At 42.9% G+C, this 14,364-nt stretch overlaps 3 protein-coding genes across 4 annotated transcripts; 1 reads left to right on the top strand and 2 right to left on the bottom strand.

Moving 5' to 3' along the window:
- Window positions 1–128: 128 nt before the first annotated feature.
- Window positions 129–4,670, bottom strand: LOC116365348 (Golgi apparatus membrane protein TVP23 homolog B-like). 2 transcript variants are annotated; one of them, XM_031817992.1, is made up of 8 exons: window positions 4,464–4,668; window positions 4,159–4,279; window positions 3,660–3,742; window positions 3,230–3,374; window positions 2,901–2,990; window positions 1,059–1,184; window positions 737–865; window positions 129–523 (listed from the first exon to the last, which is right to left on the bottom strand). In XM_031817992.1, exons 2-8 carry the CDS (start codon window positions 4,168–4,170, stop codon window positions 500–502), a joined length of 609 nt encoding a protein of 202 aa, XP_031673852.1. In that variant the 5' UTR covers window positions 4,171–4,279; window positions 4,464–4,668; the 3' UTR covers window positions 129–499. The 2 variants fall into 2 exon arrangements, with proteins under 2 accessions (XP_031673852.1, XP_031673853.1); XM_031817993.1 differs by lacking the exon at window positions 4,159–4,279 and having other exon boundaries at window positions 134–523; window positions 4,464–4,670.
- On the bottom strand, window positions 134–14,341 carry LOC116365349 (tripartite motif-containing protein 16-like protein; the record flags this gene model as incomplete). The annotated part of the gene is made up of 12 exons (XM_031817995.1): window positions 134–523; window positions 737–865; window positions 1,059–2,990; window positions 3,230–3,374; window positions 3,660–3,742; window positions 4,159–4,279; window positions 4,464–8,706; window positions 8,970–9,059; window positions 9,368–9,539; window positions 11,141–11,374; window positions 11,657–11,752; window positions 14,024–14,341. Coding segments are annotated over 6 exons (1,536 nt in total), but the record flags the coding sequence as incomplete, so codon positions are not given.
- Window positions 5,062–7,338, top strand: LOC109887950 (protein amnionless-like). The gene has a single exon (XM_031817988.1). It carries the CDS (start codon window positions 5,501–5,503, stop codon window positions 6,935–6,937), a length of 1,437 nt encoding a protein of 478 aa, XP_031673848.1. The 5' UTR covers window positions 5,062–5,500; the 3' UTR covers window positions 6,938–7,338.
- Window positions 14,342–14,364: the final 23 nt, after the last annotated feature.

Here is a 14,364-nt window from a genome sequence, read left to right as displayed (position 1 = left end):
ACAGGTTAAAAGGGTTGTTGACGGTTAGTCAAGTGGCTTCTGCTTCTTTGCGCCAAACTTCCAAGGACAAATTCCATTGGCTGCATTTAGTGTGGACATTTTTTTTGCATGATATTATTACAACTCACTTGACTCACACACTTTTGTTTTTATTCATTCACCCAGACATTTTATGTCAATATAATATTTACAAATGTCTTATATTACAATCAGCAGTTATCATTAACAAGGTTGTATTTTGAATATTTAGCAGGAAAACAAATGAATCAAACATACAAAGAAGCCTAGTAGTCTCTTAGTTTTATACTACATCGTTTGTAGGACTCTGTGGGAAACAACCCCTTGCCCTCAGAAGAGAGATGCCTTCCACCTGTTCAACAGGAATTAAGAAAAATAACAGTAGCCTATGCCTCAGTTAAAGCAAGGCAAGATCCTCTTGATAACATAAAATATTACATTAGCAGAAATGCTAATGTTTCTTCTCTCTGCACATCCACCTCTAAGGTCCCTGTTTGGCCATTGCCTATATAAAGAAAACAAACATGAATGTTTAGATGGCAGAAATATCATATATTATCACAGACAAAAGTAGTCCATGTTGCAACTGAACCCGATCTCAAATGGGAAATAAAATTGTAGTCGAAATTAAAAATGAGTTGGTGTTTATTATCCTCCGAATTGCTACCTATGAGCTGAAATGTCTAATATGATCTGTTTTTAAATAAGAACTATATACCTGTTTGAAGAACTGGCTGCCAAGGTAGTTGGTTGCCATGCTCCTCAAGTTGGTCTTCCCGCCTACTTTGCATCGCACATATCCATACAGGTTGGCCCACTGCAATGCCACACCCATGATCACCACTGCCTGCAAGGGGACATGACATAAAAATGCAATGCGTTGTGATTATTTATGTTTCTTTGAGAACCCAAAACAATGCATGTATCTGTTTATGTTAAATCATATAGCTAGCTTCATACTAGGTTTGACATATTAATTATCGGGTGGGAAATTAGAGATGTCTAAATTCAAATGGAGAAAGGAAAGGTACTGAACCCACCAGCCACTTAAACTTGAAGGAGAAGAGAGTACTGAACACAAAGATGACCCAGAGGACTGGACACACAACCAGACCCAGCCAGAAGATCTGTGATTCAGAGTTGGTTGGAACTTTTCTACTGGTTGCCTAGAGAGACAGTTGGGAAAATTAAGCACGTGTCTACAGAAGTCTTAGTTGTTGCAATTCTTTCAGTCGTAGACTCTGTGCTTTGTTTAATTGATTGAACAGTCTGATTTTCTATATACCGTTTTTTTTGGGGGGGTGCAATTTTAATATAAGCCCTCTTGGATTTCCAAACCCACCTTGTTGTTTATCGGCACTGTTTGTCTTTCACTTATATTTTGTGGGTGCGAATAAATAAATGAAAACTAAACTAATAGACAGGCACAACTACAACTCCACTCAGCCTGTTACCAACCCTTAGTAACCTTCTTGACCAGATACAATGCTATTTTACAGTAAACAAATTGCCTGAGAGAAATTGATAAAAAGATTGTGGGGGCTGTTTTGTTAGACTTCAGTGCGGCTTTTGACATTATTGATCATAGTCGGCTGCTGGAAAAACATACGTGTAATGGCTTTACACCCCCTGATACATTGTGGATAAAGAGTTACTTGTCTAACAGAACACAGAGGGTGTTCTTTAATGGAAGCCTCTCCAACATAATCCAAGTAGAATCAGGAATTCCCCAGGGCAGCTGTTTAGACCCCTTACTTTTTTCAATCTTTACTAACGACATGCCTCTGTCTTTGAGTAAAGCCAGTGTGTCTATGTATGAGGATGACTCAACACGTCAGCTACTACGGCAACTGAAATAACTGCAACACATAACAAAGAGCTGCAGCTAGTTTCAGAACGGGTGGCAAGGAATAACTTAGTCCTAAATATTTCTAAAACTAAAAGCATTGTATTTGGGACAAATCAATCCCTAAACCTCAACTAAATCTTGTAATGAATAATGTGGAAATTGAGGTGACTAAACTGCTTGCGTAACCCTGGATTGTAAATTGTTATGGTCCAAACATATTGATACAACAGTAGCTAAGATGGGGAGAAGTCTGTCCATAATAAAGTGCTGTTCTGCCTTCTTAACAACACTATCAACAAGGCAGCTCCTACAGGCCTTAGTTTTGTCACACCTGGACTACTGTTCAATAGTGTAGTCAGGTGCCACAACGAGGGACTTTGTAAAATTACAATTGGCTCAGAACAGGGCAACATGCCTGGCCCTTGGATGTACACGGGGAGCTAACATTAATGATATGCATGTAAATCTCTCATGGCTCAAAGTGCGTGAGAGATTGACTTCATCACTACTTGTTGTTGTAAGAAGTGTTGACAAGCTGAATGTACCGATCTTTCTGTTTAAATTACTAGCACACAGCTCAGACACCTATGGATACCCCACAAGACATGCCACCAGAGGTCTCTTCACAATCCCCAAGTCCAGAACAGACTATGGGAGGCGCACAGTACTACATAGAGCCATGATTACATGGAACTCTATTCCACATCAGGTAACTGATGCAAGCAGTAGAATCAGACTTTTTTTTTTTTATAGATAAAAATACACCTTATGGAACAGTGGGAACTGTGAAGAGACACACAAATGTACAGACACACGCATACAAATACTAGCACATACGTATATTGTAATATGGTATTATACATTTTGTATTGTAGATATGTAGTGGTTATATGATGTACTGTTTTATCTTTTGTTTTATATGTAAGTGTCTTAATGTGTTTGGACCCCAAGCAGAGTAGCAGCTGCATTGGCAGCAGCTAATGGGGAGCCGTAATAAATACAAATACAGTCATGGACTATACTGCAACCGTACTGGTCTGGACTCAAACACCCAGTGGCTCTGTCCATCCTCATCCACCTGGTTCCACCACCTGAGGCCCACCATCAACCTGCCAGACACATTCTGAGAAAGAAACACAATGGGATCACTGACCAACTGGACCTATAAAACAAAGGCAACTTTGACCCTTTTCACACTACTCTGTCAAGCTGTGCTAGCCTGGCCTGGTTACACATCCAACAATCGCTGGAAACATGTGGGAAAGGGCAACGTGAAAAGAAAATATCCAGGCCAACACGATAGTGTGAAAAGGGTATGACCAAATAAAGTTGTACCACATCAAACTGTGACAACCCACCCACCTTGACTGTCCAGAAGTCACATGAAAGGAGGAGGATGATGGTGACCATACAGACGATGAAACTACTGCTCAGGATTTCACACAGTAGGTAGACTAAGATGGCACTGGTGCGGAAGAAGAGATGGAAGAACGTGGCCAGGGGATGCCTAAAACAAGAGCAGGTTTTGATCACACACACATATGTGTGTAATATATATACACATACATACATACATACATACATACATACATACATACATACATACATACATACATACATACATACATACATACATACATACATACATACATACATACACACACGAGAGAGGGATACAGCAAAACAACATCTCTTGTTCTGGTAAATCGGAATAGGTGATACGGGTTGAAATGACAATATCAGTTTGTTCTGTTACTCCTCATCAATTAGTGAATCAACTTCCAAAACGCACTTGATTTCTGATTTCTTCTGTCTGGTGGCGGTGGGGGCATCATCATCGTCACCAAAGAGTGGAGCATCTGCCTCCTGTGAATCCTTTCAAGAAAGAAATGAGCTGTCAAACAAGGCTCATGTTGAGGTGGCTAACGCTACTTAGATAGTTACAGTAGTAGCTTACAGCTACCTGACATGACAGTGAGTGACACACTAATTAGATGGCTCTGGGGTCATTTGTGCATTCTAGCGAAATAGTTCGGTTTAAAACATTACAAAGGTTTATCTATTGAAATAATTTCATAAAAACGTAGCTAGCTAGCTAAAAGAACAAGTGAAGTTAAGTGAGCGAGCTAGCTAACAGTTAGCTAGTAAGGCTCACTGAAGTAGGGCAACAAAGTTCGCTAAGAAAAACGCCATGAGAGCAACTTGAACAGTAAAGCGTTACCAGGCATAGTGTCATCAATAATTAAAGATATAAAACAACTTATTTGTTTGAAAATAGTAAGAGATCTCACCAGTCTCATCATCTTTGACACTCACTTCCGGATGACGTGTAGGTAAACAATAAACATGCTTGTATGAAGGACCCCACTCATGGGTGCAAAATAAATTGCCTGGTTGCAACTTTGTAAAGATCTGAACCAGAGATTTGAAAATCTAATGTGATGTGAAATGTGATATCACTAATTGTATAAATTAATTTATTAATTCATAAAAACATATTCATAGCGATATCTTTACCTCGAACATAACTTGCTGCTTGTGATTAGACTGATCATTTTCAGGTCTTTAATTTGTAATGGTTTCATTTCATACCCACCTTGATCATCTGCAAAGCGTCTCACCCCCAATAAAAGAATCCATCACCAATATGTATAGCGCCCACACGACCCTATATCAGAGGTGCGTTCAATCGTTGCAGAACGATTAGTTCTGAACAACACGTTTCTCCAAAACGTTATTGAACAGACTTTGAGGTATGTTTGCGCCAATGACTGGAAATATGAAGGTTTGCTTCCATTTGGTGGGTGTGGCTTTAAGCAATGAGTGACGTTTTTAAAGGGCAGTGGACATGCGGACAGTACTTCCCAACACACAACCCCTCCCTGTTTTTAAACTGGTCGTTCAGTACAGAAATGTTTCTGTTCAATTGAACGTTCGAGAACGTAAAAACATACTGAACGCAGCCCAGGGTTTCCCAAACTCGGTCCTGTATGCACATTTCGTTTTTTGCCCTAGCACTACAATGCTGATTAAATTAATCAACGTTTGATGATGAGTTGGTTATTTTAAATCAGCTGTGTAGTGCTAGTGCAAAAACCAAAATGTGCACACAGGAGGGGCCCCAGGACCGAGTTTGGGAAACTCTGCCTTAAATGACTGGTAAGTATATGGGAACAGTTTGACAAATCTTTTTTTTTTTTTTTTTACATAGAATGTTTAGATTTAACATTGATGAGTTCCCAATGACTTTAAAAAAAAATCAATTCCACCGCTGGTCACAAGAAACATCACTATAGCGGCTTTTACTTTTACTGTAGATGCAATTTTTTTTAACACTATACAGTTTTCACCATACAGTTTTTAGGCATAAAGGCTATGAAAAGGTGTAGGCCTAAATCAAATCACTTTTCTTTCATAGAGACATCTACACTGTTATTTTGGAGTGTAATTGCTGCGGCTGCAGCAGCAGTTAATCTTTGACCAAGCTGGTGACCAGCTGGTAAAGATGAGTCTACCAGAGATCATCAACTTCATAATCTGGGAACCTGTGCACTCACTCCCTCATGTGACAGTCACACTGCCAGAGACAAAGGTCACCCCGTAGTTCATCCACTTCTGTCACAAGCATTCAGGATGCCAAATACACCAGCCAGGTTTCTTCTCCTCGGTCTCTGTCTGTTCGGGGCAGCTGACGCCCTGTACAAGCAGTGGATACCCGACACTAACTATGAAAACAAGACCAACTGGGACAAAGGGTCCGTGCCCTGCGGTAACGACATAGTGCAGTTCTCGGCTCAGAGGAAAGTGTCTGTGTATGTGGAGACGGTCCACTCTGTCCAGGAGATCCGGCTACCGGTGGACGGAGAGTTCATCCTTCCCTCGGGGGGTGGCTTCACGGTCAGTAATGGAGGGGACCCCGGTTGCGGGGCCGGCGTCACCGCCCAGTTCAAAGATGCAGAGTCTCTGCAGTGGTTCGACCCGGCGCTGTGGCAGGCGGCAGAGTCTTCAGACGACCTGGAGAAAGGTCGCTTCCTGTTCTCGGTACACGAGGAGAGCGTACCCTGCCAGTATGACAACGTGTTGTTCCGCGCTGGCTCCTCGTTCCGCGTGGACACCACCTCCAACCAGCCCAGCGTCCCTGTCCAGAGTGTGTCCGTTCTGGGGAAGAAGTTCAGCAGCAGCTCGGAGTTCACCCATTATCTGGGCTCACACTCTGGCCGGCTGCAGTTCCATGGAACCTCATCCCCCAGCGTCGGGGCTTCTGGCTGCAGTGATGCCTCTGGCTGTGACTGTGGGAACTCTGCGAATCACAACAGGATCTGCGGCACTGTGACATGCGCTCCTATGAGCTGTAAGAAGCCACTGTACCCCATAGGACACTGCTGTGACGTGTGCAGCGCCATCGTCACCATCCAGTATTCCTCAGGCTTCATCCTTGAGTCTTATCGGAATCGACTGCAGCACCTCTTCCTTGGTCTGCCCTCGTACCAGTCCATTCAGCTAGGCATGTCCAAGGTGCTCAAATCTCAGTATTTCCTCGGGGTGATTCCACGTGCGGCTGCAGCTGAGATCCAGATCGTGCTCCTGGATGGGGAGTCTGGTGCGGTGGCAGAGGCCCTGGCTCGGGACATATTGAAGGACGTACAAGCCCAAGGCTCAAACCTGGGCATAACCGGGGCTGAGTTCCAGGCCTCTTCTGGGGCCACCAGTGGTGACGGGGCAGGGGACAACGCAGGAGTTGTGGTGGGAGCCGTGTTCGGCATCCTGATAGTAGTCATTGGTCTCCCCCTCCTGGCTGTCCTCTTCCGCAGAGGCGTCATAAAAATGCCAACCATGCCCACCATCTCCATCCCTTCTCTGAGCAGCTTAAGGAGAAGCCAGGAGGAGATAGGGGACTTCACGGACCACGGCTTTGAAAACCCCATCTTCGACAAGCCCACCATGATGCCCGAAGTACCAGGTATCTATGGGACTGAAGCCGCCAACTCTATCTCCCTGACGCCGTCAGGTGTGCATTTTGTTAATCCTGCGTATGATGAGAACGAGACCTCAATCGATTTCTCTGCCTGAGACTGTGTCATGGTATCTGTAAATATTTTGTGCACATTCTTATGAGAATAATTTCTTTGGTTTCTTAGGTAATGTATCTAAAATGTAAAAATAATATGTTTCATGCTTAATTTCATATTAAGTAATAGGTATTTTAAAAAGTCAAGCAATTCATATTTGTAAATCAATTCTAAAAAGATTTGACAAAAGCTTTGTCACATTGTTAATATGATTTACATTGGATTGAACATTGACACAACAATGAAAGACAGCCCTTGAACTCATCTTGGTAGTTAGTACTCAGCACAATGTCAAATAAACATAGTATGTTTTTGCATATGAAAGACCAATCACAGTAGTTAGCAAGTCAGTCACATGCTAACCTGTTCCAATAAAAAGGGCAGTTAAAGGTTATTACTCAATCCCTCAGTGTCATGTTTTGTTCTATATCAAATCAAATTATACTTGTCACATGCGCCGAATACAACAGGTCCAGACCTTACTGTGAAATGCTTACTTACAAGCCCTTAACCAACAATGCAGTTCAAGAAATAGAGTTAAGAAAATATTTACTAAAATAAACTAAAGTAAAAAGTTAAATAAAAAGTAACACAATAAAATGACATAACAATAACAGGGCTATATACAGGGGGTACCGGTACCAAGTCAATGTGCAGGGGGTACCGGTACCAAGTCAATGTGCAGGGGTACAGGTTAGTCAAGGTCATTTTGTACATAGATAATAAACAGCGAGTAGCAGCAGTGTAAAAACAAAGTCTGGGTGGCTATTTGATGAATTGTTCAGCAGTCTTATAGCTTGGGGGTAGAAGCTGTTAAGGAGCCTTTTGGACCTAGACTTGGCGCTCCGGTACCGCTTGCCGTGCGGTAGTAGAGAGAACAGTCTATCAGTTGGGTGACTGGAATCTGGAGAATTTTTTGGGCCTTCCTCTTGACACCGCCTAGTATATAGGTCCTGGATGAGTGCAGATACCCCCTGTAAAGTCCCTGTCTGTTGTCTTGTGATACTTGATGCTGTGTCCTGTTAAATAAGTACAGTATCAGTCACTTAAGGCAACTGCTTATGAATAGAATAGATACTTTATTGTAACAGAAATGTGTACTGGTCCGCCTCTCTAACCTAACTACACTTCTGCAGTCAAAGTATTATGATTCTGGACTGACAGGAGCTGATGTTGCCATGGGAGTGATGGGGGTGGCAGGCAGAGTTGAGCTCTTCATTAGTGGGGGGTCCTTAGGACCAACCAATAAAACCACACTGTCCTTCTTTGAGAGCCAGACAGTAGGATACAAGGGTTCCATGAACTCAGCCTTGTACCTGTAGAGGAGTATCATAGCGATGTCAGTCACACCATAGAAAGCTAATGAGCCTGAGTCAAAGTCGATGTAGACGCCGATTCTCATGAACACATTTGTGGCTTCCACGACCGCCTCCATATCAGCATGCCAAGTGGAAAAGCTCCGCCCCTCCCTTCCGAGGCTCCACGAGAAGTCATTTCCTGTGATGCAGCTGCCTCTCTCCACGCCTTTCCGGTCGATGCTCTTGTAGGTGAGTCCCACGTGCACGCCCTCCCCACTCAGCTCTGCCTCAAAGTAGTGTCGGCCCAGGTAGAGGCTCTCTGAGGTCATCACCTGGCGCCAGTACTCGAAGCGTTCGGGCGTGTCTGGGTAGCTGTGCTGCCAGGGCGTGGTGTTGGTCACCTTCCTGTCGTCTTCGGTTAGTCTCAGGAACTTGTGGACAGTGTCTGGGTCAAAGGTCAGACTGTTGGCATCTGCCAAGTAGACACATTTAATTGAATAAACTTTATTAATCGTCAGAGGGGAAAATGGATTTGTCGCCAGCACAGGACACATGCAGGGACAATACAAACACACACATACGTATTCAAAGACTACCTCAGTCGCTATAACACATGTGAAAGGTTACACCAAGTCAGGCTATTTCTCAAAAGGGTTAGCTCATTGTGAAGAGCACTAGCTATGCAAATCAAATTAGAAATGGTTGCTTAGAAATGCAATAAAAAAGACATCTTACACGTGAGGAAGTCGTCTCGCATCTCAGGCTCAGGCAGTGAAAAAGACTTTGACATCTTGGGATGGACCATGGTTGTAATGCCCAGTTTCTCTGTAGGTCAGTGTAGGAGAAAGAGAAGTTATCCTCCAGGTAATACATAGAGAACTCTCTATAATACAATGCATTGGGAAGACTATGGTTACTTATCCAACCGTTATTTAACTTTTATTTAGCTAAGTCATTGGGAGAATATTCTCTTTTACACTAACAACTTGGGTCGTTTTCATTATGTCATGAAACAGCATATGTCAACAAAAAAACAAACAAAGGAAAATGAGCAGTTTTTCCAGGCTTCTATAGTTTTGTTGTGTTTGGTGCCTAATGAACACAGCCCTGGTTAAAATGTGTACACTCATCACCAGTCCTGCAGATGTCCTTCAGTTTGTCCCTGTAGGTAGCCTTGAGCTGGTCACACAGTTCCTGGGTGGACTCAGTGAGCAGGCAGCTGAAGGAGGCCAGGCGATCTGTGAGGCCGACGTAGAGCCCAGGCAGACAGACATCCACAGCCCCCGTCTTCCACTCAGAGTATTCCTACATTCACCAGCAGGAGGAGCCACTCACACTACTGTCACACTACTAAGACAGCTATATCTGCTTCCCAAATGACATCCTATGCCCTTTATAGTGCACTACTGCTGCTCCATCACAGCATGAAAGTAGTATACTATAAAGTAGTGCACTATATGGGAACTAGGGTGCCATTTGGGATGCAAAATAGGGCTCCGTCCAGAAATAACCCCAAACCTCTACCCCCGAGACATTTCAGATAGGTTAAAGCAATATGGTAGTATTGCTTTCCCTTGAATAGACTTGGTAGGTTCTTGGCTATACTATTAATATCTATCAAATCCTTTCAAAATCTAAATGAAGTGTCTATGGTAAGCAGCGGAGGCTGGTGGGAGGAGCTATAGGAGGACGGGCTAATTCTAATGGCTGGAATGGAATCAATGGAATGTATCAAACACGTAAAACATATGGAAACCACTAACTTCCATTCCAGTCATGACAGTGATCCTGTCCTATAGCTCCTCCCACCTGTCACTTCCCTCACACTGTGGACACTGTCAACATTACAAAACCGCTGACCGAGACGAGTCATAATGACTGACCGAGACGAGTCATAATGACTGACCGAGACGAGTCATAATGACTGACAGAGACGAGTCATAATGACTGACCGAGACGAGTCATAATGACTGACCGAGACGAGTCATAATGACTGACCGAGACGAGTCATAATGACTGACCGAGACAATATTTAACAGATCACAGGGGAAAGCTGAGGCAAAGGCTAAGATATTAGTCCTCTCAGGATAGGGCTCAGAATGAGTCCTGAGCAGTCAGGGGCAGCAGGGTTGCAAGTTCAAATCCCTGAGCTGACAAGGTACTTATCTGTTGTTCTGCCCCTGAACAGGCAGTTAGCCCACTGAAAATAAGAATTTATTCTTAACTGACTTGCCTAGTAAAATAAATACATTTCCAAACACTGCAGTGTGATACAGTATATACCATCAACCTATAAAATACATGTAAATCTACAGTGCCTTCAGAAAGTACCCCTTGACTTTTTCCACATTGTGTTACAGCCTGAATTTAAATTCCATTCTTTTTGTCACTGGCCTACAAACAATACCTCATAATATCAAAGTGGAATTATGTTTTTCAAACTTTTTACAAATTAATTCAACATTTTAAGCTGAAATGTCTTGTCAATAAATATTCAACGCAGCATCAACCAATAGAATGTAAAAAATAAATAAAATACCTCTCACAGTATCATGACACAGGAGACTTGAAGGCAGCAGGTTGATATTGTGCTTTTCAGCAACAACACTAGCTGCATGTGTTCTGTTTCATTTCATGTGTGACACTCACCAGGAATTGGGGTCAATTCAATTTAAATTCAGTCAGTTCATTTTCCTCAATGCTTTCCTACACATTTGAGTTTAATTCCTGAATTTACTGAACTGAAATGGAATTAAACCCAACCCTCTCTGGTGCACTCTAAAGTTTCCCCGGGCCTAGACGCTGATCTTGGGTCAGTTTAGCATTTTCCCACTAATGGTTAAGGTTGGAGGAGATCCAAGGTCTGGACATAGGATAAGTTTCACCCCGAAGCCCCAGTCTCTCACCTGCAGGAAGTCTACATCCCTCTTGTTCCTGAAGAGTCTCTCCACTCTGGCCAGGGTCTTCTTCAGCTCTTGGCTCTTCTGCTCCAGGTGGGCCTGGATGCCCTCGGCCTGGCTGAGCGCCTGCCTCTGCTCCCCCTCCAGAACCTCCGTGGCCCTCCTCCGGGCCTCTTCTACGGCCCCTAGCAGCAGATAGAACTGCTGCTCCATCACAGCACGTACCCCTGCCACCGAGCTCTGGGGAGAGAGAGATGGACAGAATATGTGATAAAGAGAAAGAGGAGGAATGGAGAAGTACTTAGTAAATGTGTATCAGCTGTATGTTTCGAGGTTCATTAAGATCAGAGACGATGTTATAAGTGATAAATGAGCAATATGCGGGGAAAGAATGTATGGAGAGAATGTGTGACATACTTTTTTTTAAAGGAGAGGAGGAGGTGCTTAGTTGTATCAGCTGTGTGTTTAAGGTTCATTAAGATCAGAGGAAATGGTCAAAGTAACGCGGCTGTAGTGAAAAACCTCTATGGATGCAGTGTTGCTCTGTAGCTTGCCAATGGAATTCTCTGCCACTGAGACGGTCTTCATAATCTCCCCTTGTTTCTTCTGCAGCTCTGTCTATAGACACACACACACACACACACACACAGGGCTCTGTTTCTTAAAGAGTACCATGTGATGGGACCAGTGCCAGGTTACCAGCATAGCCCATGGGAAATGCATTTGCTTTATTTACTACACTAGCTTTGAGAGAGGGCAACCTATTGGACGAGAACAATGGGCAGTATCACATGTCACACAGAAGGTTCTTATCACAGAGAAACGTACTGAAGTCTTGTGATAAACAAATGATGTAATAAAAGCTAATTTGCCTGGAGACTCCCTATCCTATGCTCCCTACATCGTGTCCTGGATCACTAGACAATACTGACACTTAAAAGAGGAGTTTTGGACTTCAAAACCACAACAACCGGTGCCTTTTGAGAAGTGTAACTTGGTAGAAAAATAAAAAGTTTGGTTTTACCAAATTTGAACATTCTGTCAGAAATAACTTAATACAAAACTAGTTTTCCCATCTGAAGAGGTTAACAAAAGAACAGGCAGTACCTATGAAAGGGGCAATCGGCCATTGCTGAAGCCATTTGTTTTACTTATAAATTAATTATATGTACCCATTGATTCTTGAAGAATATAACTTATAAATGTTTCATTAGTTTAGTTCAACTGTCAGACCCCATCAGAACCCAAAATATAAGCTTGTTTTACTGCAATGTTTGGAAACAAAGTAAATGTAAACACACTATTTAGCCTCGAAACATGTTTAAAACTACAATTTCATATCATTGATGGTCAGTCCTTTGAATTTGAGAGTGGTTTTATTTCTCCAGGCCCATCCTTCAGCTTTGTACCGAAACAGGGGCGGGGAAACCACTTTATTATTGTTTCAACTGCTGAGTGCCAAATAAGGCAACGGAGTTGAACGTAACCGGGTTGACCATTTCCTGTTGAATAGTTTCACCATATTAAATCGAGACTTCAGTTCACGTAACAGGGTTGACCATTTCCTGTTGAATAGTTTCACCATATTAAATCGAGACTTCAGTTCACGTAACAGGGTTGACCATTTCCTGTTGAATAGTTTCACCATATTAAATCGAGACTTCAGTTCACGTAACAGGGTTGACCATTTCCTGTTGAATAGTTTCACCATATTAAATCAAGACTTCAGTTCACGTAACAGGGTTGACCATTTCCTGTTGAATAGTTTCACCATATTAAATCGAGACTTCAGTTCACGTAACAGGGTTGACCATTTCCTGTTGAATAGTTTCACCATATTAAATCGAGACTTCAGTTCACGTAACAGGGTTGACCATTTCCTGTTGAATAGTTTCACCATATTAAATCGAGACTTCAGTTCACGTAACAGGGTAGACCATTCCTGTTGAATAGTTTCACCATATTAAATCGAGACTTCAGTTCACGTAACAGGGTAGACCATTTCCTGTTGAATAGTTTCACCATATTAAATCGAGACTTCAGTTCACGTAACAGGGTTGACCATTTCCTGTTGAATAGTTTCACCATATTAAATCGAGACTTCAGTTCACGTAACAGGGTAGACCATTTCCTGTTGAATAGTTTCACCATATTAAATCGAGACTTCAGTTCACGTAACAGGGTTGACCATTTCCTGTTGAATAGTTTCACCATATTAAATCGAGACTTCAGTTCACGTAACAGGGTTGGACCTTAAAATGAAGGGCCAACGTAATAATCACTAATCACATGAAATAAATAATCATCTCCAGATAAGGCATTGTCATCAACATAACCAGGGCTTTACAATGATGCTGAATGTTGGGTTAAGTGGGTTCAAATCTTCCCAGAAGTTCACAGCGGGTGACATGTCAAAATTGTTAATTTTGGCACTTTAACAAATAGCTTTTCACATTAATCTGCCGTGGACAGATTCATGGATTCAAACTTTTGCGAGAATTCCCCTTCTGGGTAATAAAGATTATATTCATATTAAAGATGTATTGAATTCTCCATGTGGTCTATATTAAAGGACACTTCATTTAATATAACAAGCTTTTAAAATGTAATATTGGTGCACAATTTCTACTTAAAATATCAAAGGGCTGCAAAAGCCAGTGTTTTCATGGAACCACCCAAAACAACATGTCCATGCCAGAGAAAAGGGGGCACTCATACAGTTATCACTCACTGTCTGTGAAATGGAAGTGTGTTGTGTGTCTGTATGTATCAGTGGAGGAGAGAGAGAGAGAGAAAGGGGAGGAAGGGCTCAGCCATTACAAAGAATCCAGTCCTCCCTAGTTCCCCCTCTACCAGCCTCCACTGGTAAAATATAAATGTTACCAATACCTGGATCTGTCTTCGAGCCTCCTCTACAGGTACAGTACTGTGCCCCAGATGCCCCTGTCCCTCACACTCGCAGCACACACACACACCGCAGCCGTCCGTCAGGCAGTATAGTTCAAGCGATAGCCGGTGCTCCTCACAGGTGCGACACTCAATGTCCTGTAAGGGCTCCACCAGTCGGTGATTCTGGAACCTCTGGTTCTCCAGGTGGGGTCTGAGGTGGGCCTCGCAGTACGACACCAGGCAGGTGAGGCAGGACTTCTGGGCCCGGCACGGGATCTCAATGCAGGAGTCACACAGCACATCTTCTGGGGTGACAGTAAACCGCTAGAGATGGTCTGGGG

The sequence above is a fragment of the Oncorhynchus kisutch genome, unplaced genomic scaffold, assembly GCF_002021735.2.
Source record: "Oncorhynchus kisutch isolate 150728-3 unplaced genomic scaffold, Okis_V2 scaffold1220, whole genome shotgun sequence".
Classification (NCBI taxonomy): domain Eukaryota; kingdom Metazoa; phylum Chordata; class Actinopteri; order Salmoniformes; family Salmonidae; genus Oncorhynchus; species Oncorhynchus kisutch.
The sequence above is the reverse complement of the archived record's forward strand: the minus strand, read 5'-3'. Positions and strand labels throughout refer to the sequence as shown.

Bases quoted from the DNA above. Each gene is read 5' to 3' on its own strand.
- LOC109887950 (XM_031817988.1), top strand. From the start codon at position 5,501: ATGCCAAATACACCAGCCAGGTTTCTTCTCCTCGGTCTCTGTCTGTTC.
- LOC116365348 (XM_031817992.1), bottom strand. The intron at 3,375-3,659 runs GTGCGTTTTGGA...CTCTTGTTTTAG, and splicing joins CAGAAGAAATCAGAAATCAA to GCATCCCCTGGCCACGTTCT. The intron at 1,185-2,900 runs GTACGGTTGCAG...CTGTCTCTCTAG, and splicing joins GGGTGTTTGAGTCCAGACCA to GCAACCAGTAGAAAAGTTCC.